Here is a 13641-nt window from a genome sequence, read left to right on the forward strand (position 1 = left end):
CAAAACAAGTTAAGTAGGAGAACTATTATGGGAACCCAGGTCATCTGATTTAAGTCCTTCAGAATGAATTAAATGACTGCATAGCACAAAAATCATTAGAACATTCAAAACTTTCCACTTAAACTTGACCTTGGACTTATAGCCTTTATAATTTTAAAATAGCACAGTTTCTCTGGTTTCCATTTTTTATTTGGTTATTTTCTGATTGCCACATTACATAGAATAATTATCACTTGTCTAGTTAGAAGTATAAATGATTCCAATGAATGAAAGCAGAAACAAGTAATAAATCATAATAATCAATAATTATGCAAATCAATTCAGTATTTACCTAATTTTGAATAATGCATGTAATTATTATGCACAGAGTTGTTAGAAAAACCAAAGATATTAAACTAAAACAAAATAAACGTTATAAATAAAGGGTAGTTTGTATAGAAGTGACAAATATATGTATATACTAATAAATTCTACCAATTTAAAAGAAAAACCTATTATGAATACTTCTTTATTTTTTTGTTTCAAAAAGTATTTCTTTATCTCTTGTGTTTTCATATCATAAATTCAGGCACCAAACCAGATAATACCAGTTGTAAAATAATCTAATTTTTTGTCTGCTAATGTGACATATAAATCTCACTAGGTACTAAATTCTTACACACACTTAGATTTGTTTCTAGAATTTATATTTTTGTGCACTGAACACCCTGTTTCTGCAAATCTTTCTTTTCATTACTTTGTTCTTAATAAGTGCTTTAATATCTGGTTAGGCAACACTCCCATATTACTTTTCTTTTTCAGTTTTTAAGTGAATGTTTTTATCTGTTACAATTCTTTTTCTGCTTCAACTTTAGAACCATTTTGGATATCATCCTGAAGGAAAACAAAAATGACACTTTTGTTTCATTTCATTAAGTCAGATTAATTTGGAGAAGAATTAAATGGCTTATAATATTGGACCTTCTTGACTTTCCCTTTATTCAAGTCATTTTTCTTACACTCCTCAGTAGAAATATGAGGCTGTTTATATATAGGCTCTCTCTTTATTTCTTGTCAATTCCAATGATTTTTGTCAAAGTTTCTAACTGCAAGCAAAAAAGTTGACTTATGCTGAGTAAGCAGAAAACACATTCAAAATATGTTGGGTAGTTTAGTGAACCAGTAGGTAGATTCAAGAACCAGGCTCAAGGTTAAACTTCCAAGGAAAATGATCAGAACCATCACAGCAAGTTCTGATGAGAAAACTGTCACCACCACGGAGCACTAGAGGTTCAGGTTGCAGCAGCTACCTCTGCACCAGGAACTCAATTGCTACTTCTAGGAACACTGCTACTTTTTTTCTTTTTTCTTTTCTTAAATTTTGTTGAAGTATAGTTGATCTACAATGTTGTGTAAACTTCTGCTGTACAACAAAGTGATTCAGTTATACATGTATATATATACATTCTTTTTCATATCCTTTTCCATTATTGTTTATTACAGGATATTGAATATATTTCCCTGTGCTATACAGTAGGACCTTGTTGTTAATCCATCCAATATGCTTAGTACTTGCATAGGGTAGCCGGATAACTCTTACTGTCTTTTATCTCTCTACTGATAATATCAATTTAAGTGTCTTATGCTCAGCTTGCCTTACAATTTGTTTCAACTCAATATGCCTACTTTCATAAACTGTTAAGTATTTTAGAGGCTTGTTTTTTTTTTTTACTTTAATATGGGAAGCTCATTTTTCATTGTCTAATATGAAAGTAATATTCATGTTATTACTCATTTATGTAATGTAATTATTTAAAGTATTGATTTACTTTTGTTTGCTATAATTTGTATTTACTTTCAATTTTCATATTTCCTACATACTTAAATTCCACTTTTAAGAATATTTCTGTTTTGTTTGTTTCATTATTATTTTTGCAGAACATGGTTGGAGAATGGGCCTTACCAGAGGAAATGGTTGATAATTTACCACCCTCCAACAATTGCATATTGGGCCATGTGATTCACAGACTAATTGGAAGCTCTCTTCCTTCTCAAGTTGAATCAACAGTACCTGAGTTACCTTCATTTGTTATAAAAGGATGTGTGTTGGGGAAAACATTTAGTGGAAAAACTACTGCTCTAAAGTCTCTAGAGAAAAGTAAAATTTCTTTCTTGTTTGTGTTTTCTTCCTTTATTGGATTTTATTTGCAATGACTGTAGCTGCAAATGGCTATGTCTGTAGAAAACATACATGAGAATCTGCAAATATATTGGGAAATTCTGTCATCAAGAATTTTGTAATAAGGTGATCACATAATTTATTGTCCAAGTCAGACACTTTTAGGAGTAGAGAGTTATAAATTGGGACTGTCCCAGGGAAACCCGGATATATGAGCTTGCTATATAATTATGATGCACAGTATAAAGAGAAATAATGTCTTAAACTTTACTTAAATTTTCATCATAGATTTTACTTTACCAATAGATGAAGTAGGAAAGAAATAACTTGTCACAAATAGAAAAGAAACCATGACTTCCCTGGTGGCGCAGTGGTTAAGAATCCGCCTACCAATGCAGGGGACACGGGTTCGAGCCCTGGTCCGGGAAGGTCCCACATGCTGTGGAGCAACCAATCCCATGTGCCACAACTACTGAGCCTGCACTCTGGAGCCTGTGAGCCACAACCACTGAGCCCGCGAGCCACAACTACTGAAGTCCACACGCCTAGAGCCCATGCTCTGCAACAAGAGAAGCCACTGCAATGAGAAGCCCGGGAACCGCAAAGAAGCGTAGCCCCTGCTCGCCGCAACTAGAGAAAGCCCGCACGCAGCAACAAAGACCCTACACAGCCAAAAATAAATTAATTAATTAATTTTAAAAAAAGAAAGACAGGAAATCAACTTAAAATTATAAATGCTTTAATTCTTCACATTGATTGAGTTCTTTCCCTTTAATAAACTTTTGGCTTTTTATCTAGAAGTTCTTTCAGTTAGAAGTGAAATCATAGTTTTCCATCTATTTAATTAGTTTTTCTTCACTAATACTTACCTTTTACTGTTTTTACTGGAAAACTCAAATTTTTCACTGAGGCCAGTCTGTCTTGTAACAGTCCAAGGCAGAGAACAGTAAGTCATTATTGAGACGTTAAATAGACCTCTTTAAAAGGCAGCCTAACAAAAGCTCAGTGAGATGCCACTCCACAACCTGTAGGATGGGTATAATTTTTTAAAATTGGAAATAGAGTGTTGGTGAGGATATAGAGAAGTTGGAACTCTCATACATTGCTGGTGAGAATGTAAAATGGTGTAGCCACTATGGAAAGTAGTTGGTGATTCCTCATTAAGTTAAATAAAACATTACCATATGACCCCAGCAATTCCACCACTGGTATATACCCAAAAGGACTGAAAAGAGGTGTTCAAAAAAAACCGTATGCAGTGATGTTCATAGCAGCATTATTAATAATAGACAAAAGATGGAAACCATCCAAATGTTCATCACCTGCTGAACTGATAACAAGATGTGATATATCCATACAATGGAATATTATTCAGCCATAAAAGGAGTGAAGTACTCTATGTGCTATGGATAGACTTTGAAAACGTTATACTAAGTGAAAGAGTCGAACACAAAAGACCACATATTGTATGATTCCATGGATAAGAAACATCTAGAATATACCAATCCATAGACAGAAAGCAAATTAGTTGTTGGCAAGGGTAGGGAGACAGGGAGTGACTGCTTAATGGATACAGGGTTTCCTTTGGGGTAATGAAAATTTTCTGGAAAAAGGTAGTGGTGATGATTGGACAACATTGTAATGACCTAAATATCACCGAATTGCGTCTTTTAGAACGGTTAAAATGGTTCATTTTATGTTATGTGAATTTTACTGCCATAGTAAAAAAAGCAGCTTGATCCAAAAAACATTGCTGGGGCACCCTGAACAGTGTACTCTAAGGGTGAAGCCAGCACAGAAGAACAATGGTGTCAATTTCCTATTTGAAAAGTTATTAATAAAATTGTCTTTTGTATTTTAGACTTTCCTATTCAGGTACTTTCTATTGACACTCTTGTCCAAGAAGCGATCCAAGCATTTCACAACAATGAGAAGATCAGCGGAGCCCTTCAGAAAGCGGCCGAAGAAAAGGCTCTACCAGTTAGGCAAGAGAGTAGTAAAGAAAACCAGGCAAGTGAGAGTTTAGTTTTCTTTTCTTTACCTCGTACATTAGAGATTTCCAACTGGATGGCATCTAAAGAGATCCTCTAGACCAGAGGTTGTCAGACTTTTCTGTAAAGGTCCAGAGGGTAAATATTTTAAGTTTTATGGGCCCAGAAGAAATATCGAGGCTATTACATAGGTACTTATATAACGAGAGAAAATTTCAACTCCCCTCTCCACTCCCCACATACACACACACACATCAGTTTGCCTAGGTGGGCCATCCAGGGTGGTGGGCTGGCTTTGTGCCCAGTTACCATCAGCTGGAGACCTTCTCCTGAGGAAGGAGCCACCAGCTGGTAAAGCTGGTAAAGGGGTGGAGGGGCCCAATTGTGAGGGCTTGGAGAGGGGTGAGTGTTTTGGACAAGTTCACCACGTCACCAGCTCTCAGAATGGAAGTCCACTCCCGAGAGCCTGACAGTGGCCAATGGCAAGTCCCCATCTCGTACATGCAGCCTGATGCCAGTCCTGGGCAGCAGCCAAGGAGGGTGCTGGAGAGGAGCAGACAGAGGGTGAGGGTGTAAAAACAGCCAGTTGATTTTGGTCCAGGGACCATAGTTTGCAGACCTCTGATCTAGACTAATAGATCTCAGTTTTGACGGGTGGCTGGTAGGGGAAGGTCTCTTGCGGTTTACCTGCATTACCGTTTCCGTCAGTGTTGCATCTTGCTACATTATTACATAAAGATACTAGGGCAGGAATTAGGAGAATGTGCCCCCCCCCAGCCCCCGAGAATCATGGTGTGGTCCAACCTGCTCATTTTAAAGGGAGACAGTAGAGACCCTAAGCGTGAGTTGATTTGCTTGGGGTCAGAGGCTTGTTGACGGCTAGGCTGTGATTGGAATCCCAGATTCTAGATCCAGTACTCTTTTCCCTGCCTTATCCTGTTTCTGAAATTGAATAAATTAGCAGAGAATCTAATCCAGGTCATTTGCATGAGCTGCAAAATAAATACCGTTTAAACGTGATTCTGGAAATAACTGGGGGAGTTTTTCTTCACGGTGGGCTGCCTCTTCTCTGTTGTGGTACTCTGTATTCTAATCAATACAGTGATAGATAATGTACATGTTTTTCCTTTATTTCCCTTTTGGCTATGACTGACACCTCTAAGATTGTTCTTTCTAAGGTGGTTTTCCACAAACTCTACGTCGTTCTCAGCTCCCATTATACTTTCAAAATGGAAGTTGCTTTATTTTACATAGAAATTGAAAGACAGATTATACCATGGGTTACTGTGTGTTTCTATAAGTACAATTATCAAATTTTGTTTGCTTCCAGAACTCGCTGAGCTCTTCTTAATATCATTAATGTTTTAGATAAAATAGTCTATGTTTTTAAACCCTACTTATAGACATAAAATTAAGAATGTTATTAAAATATGACAATGTTAAAATCTCTCCATGTGTGCTCACATGTGTTTCCTCCCCAAAGGATCTGCAAAATGTATTTTCAGCTGAAGCATTACCAGAAACAGAAGATAAAAGCAGACTTAGTAAGTAAGATATCGAAACAAATCATCCATCATTTTCATGAGAGAGACAGATAGACAAACAGTAAGAGCACACGGATGTGAGCACAAACCAGCTTTCAGGGAAAGAAAGGGGAGACGGGGAGGGATGCATGGCTGTCTACATGATCACGTGACAGAGACAGCAAGATAAACCCAGACGTCCCTAACCACTGTCTACAGCTGGGGATAAGAGATGACAATTTCAAAGGAATCTTCTCACACCCCTTCAAGTAGTTGCTCAGTTTTGCTGTGGTTTTGAAAACAGTCAGGCTAAATCATCGTCAGTCTTCCTGGCTTTGCAGGGAGACAGTAGTTTATGGTTTCTTCTCACCCATGCAGCTGGGGGGAGGACTGCTGTGCTCTCTGCAAGCTGCTGCTTTGTTCACTGTGATGAGGAAGGCTGCGGCTCTGTCTCTTCCATCCACCTGAGCAGTGGTTCCTTAGATAAAGCTAAGTTTATTCCCAGCCTTCAGCAAAGCAAACAGAACCAAGCTTCCCAAACCCAATGAAAAGTTACCTCCCTTGGGATCTGGGCTTTAATCCTTCAGATCCTTGGTAGAACCATTGAAGGAAAACAATTTTAAATCTTAAATATCTTTTCTATTTGTGCTAGTAAGGCTTTGCCATATTCAATCATTGCCTCATATTCTAGCATAAAATCGGTTCTTTCTGTGTCATCACCATTCTTGCTATCACCCTTGAACAATGTGCACATTTATTATGAGCAGGCAACTCCGTCAGAGCAGTCAAGTTTCCCATCCTTTAAAAGAACATAACCTGTCCCTTGTTTCAGTTATTTGTTTCTTACAAGATAATCTTAATTGATGTTTTAAACTATCATAAGTATATTTTGTGACATATTCTATTACAGAAGTCCAGTAAATTATAAACAGACTCTGAAAACTTATTTTTTCCACTGAATTTAACTAAAAAAACCCTCTGACTTCTAGAGTTTTCCACTTTCAGAAGTGTTTGTTACCTATAACTTGATAATCCAGGAAAGTAAAAACATAACAAATTAACATCTTAATGACTTCTCTTGAGATCTTGGCTTGTTTTCCACAAAGAGAACCCAAACTATGTTCAAGTATTTCTAATGATATTGTTCTGAGTGAGCCATACTGGAAGGAAATAGCAAACACCAAACCACACAGTGGCCAGGACTTAATGTTGTGGAATGAAGGTAAACGCCATGCTGTGCTGATGCTTTTACTTCTTTCCTCTGAGGGTCTCAGGCATAGCTGAATCCAATAACCCACATGTCCAAAGCCATAGACGGTCAAATGTTGACATGGTTGTTAGCTGTAAATACCGGAGTATGTTCTTACCACTTTTTCTATTGCTAGGTACCAATACTAGAAAAACACCAAAAGCTAAAGAAGTCATAGCAAGTGATAGTTTCTCTGAAGTAAGTACTATAACCTAACTTTGGCTACTAGTGTATTGAAATGTGTTTTGACTCATAGCCTTTTCACAGCATTTTCATCTTCAAATGAAATGAAATAGCAATGTGCTCCTCTGGCTTAAAATAAATCTGATGGTGAAATTAGCTAAACCTGAATCTACTTGATATTTTTTATATTATTTGAATCTAAAGCAGTGGAAATTGCTTTCAGTTTTGCCAGGTAAGAAAGTAAACACATGCTTTTAAAAATTTTAGACTTATGCCAAATTTATATTTATGTATTTTTCTTTACCTCTTAATTTATGACTTTTATTTCCTTTCACAATTTCTTTACCTTTAAAGATTTTTTTTCCAGAATTTATCCTTAGACTTACTGTTGACTCTGCAGAATTTTTTATTAATCCCTGAAAAAAGGTTTACAACAATCTACAGGCTATTGCTTCTAATGCAAACTAATATTTCTATATATAGTATTGCTTTACTGTATATTGGAAACATTTTTGATCATCAAATAGAATGGTCAGATTAATCAAGTGGGATTTTATTAAATAAAATGAAAGTAAATAAATAAAAGTATATTTGATTACTTTTATTGTTTGTTTCATCAAGGAAACCAGTTTCATAATATTTTAGATTTCAAAACTGCTTAAAGATAGAAAAAGTTTTGGAAGAATATACAGCAACTTGTAAATGTGATGACCTATGGGGAGAGAAATGGGTTTAGAGAAAGTGATAAAGGGGGACTTATAATTTTTACTCTGTGTATTTTAAATGTAAATTAGCAGAAAGACTAAGTATATTTTTATATTTACATTTATTGAGTTACAAATCCCCCAAATTCCATATTCAATTCAGTTCAAAGGGCATACTTTGTTCCATGCGTTGTTGTAAAGGGGGAGTGGGTATGTCAGTGAACCAAAAAGTCAGGGTTCCTGGACTTTATGGAGTTTACATTCTAAAAGATGGAAAGAGATAATAAACCATGAATACACAAATAAATGAATTATATGAACCATTAGATGGTGATGATGCCATCAAAAAAGAAAAAGGAGGGTAAGGAGATCACCTTGAGAGACTGATATTTAAGCAGATTGAAAGAATCACCCACTGGATCTGGGGAACCATTTCAGGCTGCCAGAACAGCTGGATGACAGTCTTGAAGCAGAAAGGTGGTTGGCCAGCAAGGTGGGGGAAGAGAAAGGATGAGGTTAGAGAGATGAGTGGAAAGGGAGAAGAATCAGGCCAGCCAGAGCCTTATAGGCAGTGATGAGGACATTGGCAGTAAAGGAGGAGCCTTTGCAGGGTTTTCAGTAGAGACAGAGTATCATTTGACTCATAAAATGTTCACTCTGGTGGCTGACTCTATTTCAGAATAGGCGCTAAGGGATGTTCCTGTGGATATGAAGTAGCTTAATTAGACTAGCCTTCCTACAGATAACAATATAAAGGCTGGACAAAATACAAAAGCTAATTATCTGAGGGCCTGAAGCAGGCAGCAAAAAAGCAAACAGCAAAAACCAGGCAGAAAATATATGGGATTTGACCATTGACAGAAGAAAACTTCAGTGGGCAAAAGCCAGGCGTATGCAAGTTACCCCAGAGGACATCCCGCATCTGCGTGCCGTGAGTGGTTAGAACTTGAGAAGAAAGCCCTCATCTCTTTGATTTAAGATATTAGAGAGTGAAGTTTGAGGATGCCAGAGCAGCTGGTAATTAAGGAGGAAGATCTTGGAAAGGAGGGAGTCAGAGGAGGAGCCCCGAAATCTGCATCTACATTTTCTTAAACGCTTGACTGATTCCAAAATTGTGCTAAACGATCACAAGTGTCTTCACCAGAGAACACGACCACTTAATTTTTTTCCCTCCAAATATTTGGAATCTGACTTTTAAGTTAGCTGTCCCCTACCATTGTTTATTTTCACAGCTCACTGTGCGCGCTCAGCTTGGTGCAAAATCAGAAAAGTTGCTGAAGAAAGGAAAGAGCATATCTGATCCATTGCTAGTCAGCATTGTGGTAAATGCTATTAAGTATGTATCACACTTTTCTCTTTTATATCTATTTAATATGTTCTTTATCAAATAGAGTTGTATAAAGAATAATACAGAAATATTTTTATGTTCAGCATCTAATGAATTTACCTAAGAAAACACAGCAAGATAAATTTTGTGATTTACATGTCTATATTTCAATCCCCCGCCCCACCCTTTACCAACCTTGACTTCATTCACCCAGATGTGAATTCAGGTTAAGTTCTATCCTGTGTGGGGAATTCAAGGAGAAATTAGATACTTGGGAAAGCCAAGGGATTTGGAGAAGAGAGACCCTAACGATGTGGTCACGGGCCAGTGTGTTTCCTCATTTTGTGTTTCCGGAGGAGGGAGTGACCCCTGCAACACAAAGGCTGGGCAGTGCAGGGTAGGAAGGCCATGAGAAAGTAGAGGTTGCACAGGCAAGGACTCACATATATGCATAGCACAGAGATGATGTGCAATAAGGGTAAAGAAAAAATTTAAGTAGGCTATAATATTGTAATTCCTCCTTTCTAAGGATAGAGGATTCTCCTCAGCCCTCCTTTACAATACAGAAAAGAGAGAAATTAAAAGAATCGATAGGTGCTCGGTTGATCCGTGCAATAAAGAAATGAGGCTGAACAGGCTGGAAAAAGGAATCAACAAGGCTCCTGTTGCAGGGTGTTGCAGAGCTTCGAGTGAGTGAGGGGTTTGGGGTAGCTCTGCTGCCTGAGAAACGTTAAGACCGAGAGATGTGAGAACAGGAGGTTTTGGAGAAGTTTTGCCAGGCATCTGGAATGGACTCCCCCATTAGAGTTTTCTTAAGAGACCTCATTAAAGATTTAAGTTGCCTCTCAGTTGTGATGTATCTTAGACTGATTACTCTTTGAATGCAACACTGAAGAAACTGGGCTACAGTGATGCTATTCTCAAAGCTGCAAGGGATCTCATTCTAATAGTTGCCACATTTTTCAGTACTGGAATAAGCCATGGGAGTCCTTGTTCAAAGAAAATTGTATATGAAAAGCATCAGCTGTAAAGCAGATCTTAGCTGTGGTTTCACTGAAGTTGGAGTGTCTACACCCCATCCCCAGAACTCCACTACCCTCCCGCCACCACCACCACTACCGTCATCCCCTCTGCCCCTGAGGCACCGTTAGAGAACTGTCATCAGTTTGACATCCTTTCATTTAGTCCAAATGCGTCCTTTTTCAGTGAGGAAGGGAAGGCACGTGGCAGCTCAGTTAGGCAATCCAGTCACGTATCTGGTTAGTGGCATAGCGAGAACCAAAGCCCAGGCCTCCTCACTCCCTGTTATCTGGTGTCCTCACACTACAGCATGACAAGTGTGGCCCTGACCTTCTCCTCCCTCTGAAGTAGCTCCTGAGACTGGAGGTGGGAGAAGAGGTCCCTCAGACCTGGTAACGTGCTCAAGAAATTTCTCTCCTCTAGCTGAGGCCAATGAATCAACAAACTCATTCTGTGCAGAATGCTTACCACACTCTGGACAAATTATCAAAGCAAAATGCAGGCTCTCCTTTCTCTTCATAGCCTAATAGGGGTAATAGGAACAGTGACTTGAAGGCAGCTGGATACTGTGGAAAGATCACTGGATTTGGGGTCACATGCAATTTTATGACTTTGAACAAGTAATAAAACCTCTCTGAACTTTGGTTTTCCCCCCTTCTTCCTTGCCACACTGATAGAAGGATCATGTACAGGCACCAAAGCAGACTTCCAAGCCTTTAGAAAGGGATTCTAATTGTTTAAATGAGTTTTAGCAGAGAGAGAAATGAAATCATAACTTTTTATCCAAAAATCAAAATCTTAATCTTACACCATTGAAGGGTTTTGGAAGAGCAAAGTTGAAGCTTTTTTCCAATTTAAAGAACTAAAATAATTCCTGGAGCACCTATTCTCTATAGAGGATGCTGCACTGGGTACAAAAACCAAAGAAATGACCCATACCCTTCAGCAACTTACAATCTAACTGAGATAAAGAAGACTCACTTGAATTTTTCTGTCAAGAAATATAAGAGTTAAAAATTGTGTGGTGAAGTGAATGAGGGTCCAGAGGGGTTCAGATCAGGCTGTTATGACTCCATGCTGGATTGGGTGGGGTAGGAAGAAATTTCTAGGTTGGCAATGTGAGTATCCACCATATGCTACACTCTGTGCTGGGTTCTCAAAATGTGTCATTTCAGTTCATCCTCACCAGCATCTTGTGAGGTGTGTTATATTGTCCCGCTGTATAGATGAGGAAATTGAGATTTTCAAGAGGAACAGCCTATGAACCCAGCTAGGAAGTACAATTTATACTCACATAACAGGGAGGAGATCGGTGTGTTCAAAGTGAATGGTTCAAAATTGTGAGAGAAGAAGTTATAGGGAAGTAAGTTGTGGCCAGTTCATTTTAAATACCATGTTATGGCTTCTAGAATAGATTTGGAGGCAGCAGGGACCCACAGAAGGATTTTGAGCAAGGGAGAGATTGTGGTACATTAGGAAACCTAATTCTGGCTGTAAAGAAATAAAATTCATGCAGAAGGAGGTTACTGTGAAACTGAAAGAAAGATAAAGGCAAGATTCACTGTGTTATTATTCCTAAAGGACTTGTGTCTATCAAAATGTTAATGATTTGTCCTTTCCTGATTTAGTCAGATACCCATATATAAAGGCTGGATCCTGGATGGCTTTCCAATGACATTAAACCAAGCGAAGCTTCTGGAGGAAGCACTCACAGGCTGCAACAGAAACCTCATAGAACTGGAGGGAAATAAATCACAAATGTCCACATTGGCTGTTGACCCTACAGCTTCCAGAGAAGTGCGTCTCCCCCCTTCTGCACTGGATTTTGTCATGTTATTAGATATTTCAGATAATTCCTCACTGAATCGCATGAATGACATCATGGGTAAGCTGGACACCTTTTAAAAAATATTCTTTTCTATAATTCAGAGCTCTTTCTTTTTCTTTGCCTGAAAGGGTGAATATTCCCATTTACAATTATAAGTGGATAATAAAGAATCCATTTAGGCTTCCAAAGAATTACCTAGTCCAGCACAGTTGCCTCCTGGGGCTCCGTCAGTGTTCAGCACTATAGCCCAAGCCTGGAGCTCGTGGAGAATTCCATGCCAACTACAAGCATCTCATTCAACCCTTCCATCAACTTGGCAGCTCCCCTGGCAGAGAGGCGCCCTCCTTTTCGAGGCTTGCATACGTGGAGGAGCTTCCTGTAGCTACCTAGTACATCCTGGTGTGCCACCCAGATGAAACTCATGAACCACACTGGTGCTGCAGGCAAGCATCTGGTAACATCCTTCCCTTGGATTGCGTGTTAACTGAGGAGCAAGTATCCGTTGGCTGCAGTCCTTCCACACTGGGGTCAAATAGTCTTGCCAAGATTCATGGTTTATTTAACTACTTCTCATTGTTGAAATGAAAATATTACTTTATTCCACAAATTCAGTGGTTATAGGTAAAAGCACATATTCTTGAACCCTGGCTTTCCAGGTTATTAGGCATTTGACCTTGGGAAAGGTACTTCATCCTTCTAAACCTCCATTTCGCATCCTATATAATAGAATGCTTCATTGTATTGTTTTGGATATTAAGGGAAAACTGCTTCTTTACTCACAACACTTCTGACAACAAAGCTGTGTGGGTTTTCCATACCACCCTGTTCTCCAGTTCTTGAAAAACACCCACTGGGGGTCCTATAATTTAGGCTAATTCTGGCACTAACTCCTCAGGGTTATCACAGGTTTTCACAGGTTAAGGGCTCAGTCCCACAAGACTTCTCCCCACTTCAGATGCCAGTCTCAAGTAGTGGATCCCCAGGTTACCCACACTCCTGTCTGACCTGACTACAAATTGGGGGTTTCCATGACCCCTCCTCAGGTCTGATAATTTTCTATAATGACTCACAGAACTCAAGGCAACACTTTACTTACTATTACTGTTTTATTATAAAGAATGCCATAAAGGATACAGATGAGCAGCCAGATGAAGAGGTACATAGTGCAAGGTCTGGAAGAGTCCCAGGCTCAGGAGCTTCTATCCTCATGGAGTTTCGGGGGGTACCACACTCCTGGCACGTGGATGCATTCACCAACCCACAAGCTCTCTGAATCCCTTCTTTAGAGTTTTTATGGGGGTTCCATTATGTAGGCATGACTGACTAAATCATTGAGCATTGGTGATCAGTCTCTAGTCCCTTCCCCTCCTTAGAGATCAGGGGGTAGGACTGAAAGTTCTAGCCCTCGAGTCACTTGGTTTCTCAGGCAACAGGTCCTACCATCCAAGAGTCACCTCTTTGACATAAACTCAGATAAAGTTGAAAGGGGTATATTATGAATAAAAATAAATGCTCCTTTTACCTCTATCACTCAGGAAATTACAAGGGTTTTCAGAGCTCTGTGTCAGGAGCCAAAGTCCAAATATATATTTCTTATTATATCACAATATCACAGGCATTAAATGAGATAAATGTTAAACATTTAGGATAGAATCTGG

The 13641-nt window shown here is 38.7% G+C and overlaps 1 protein-coding gene across 1 annotated transcript in view; it reads left to right on the plus strand.

The window, feature by feature from the left end:
* Positions 1–13641, plus strand: part of SPEF2 (sperm flagellar 2) — a gene marked incomplete at both ends in the record, with an annotated part of 174444 nt that overhangs the window by 60880 nt on the left and 99923 nt on the right. Inside the window, 6 exons of the mRNA XM_082651380.1 lie at positions 1918–2137; positions 4020–4168; positions 5633–5693; positions 7058–7119; positions 9041–9144; positions 11784–12040. Coding sequence (XP_082507506.1) covers positions 1918–2137; positions 4020–4168; positions 5633–5693; positions 7058–7119; positions 9041–9144; positions 11784–12040 — 853 coding nt within the window. The remainder of the gene's footprint in view (positions 1–1917; positions 2138–4019; positions 4169–5632; positions 5694–7057; positions 7120–9040; positions 9145–11783; positions 12041–13641) is intronic.

This window comes from Grampus griseus, assembly GCF_964374135.1.
Source record: "Grampus griseus genome assembly, chromosome: 3".
Taxonomy (NCBI): domain Eukaryota; kingdom Metazoa; phylum Chordata; class Mammalia; order Artiodactyla; family Delphinidae; genus Grampus; species Grampus griseus.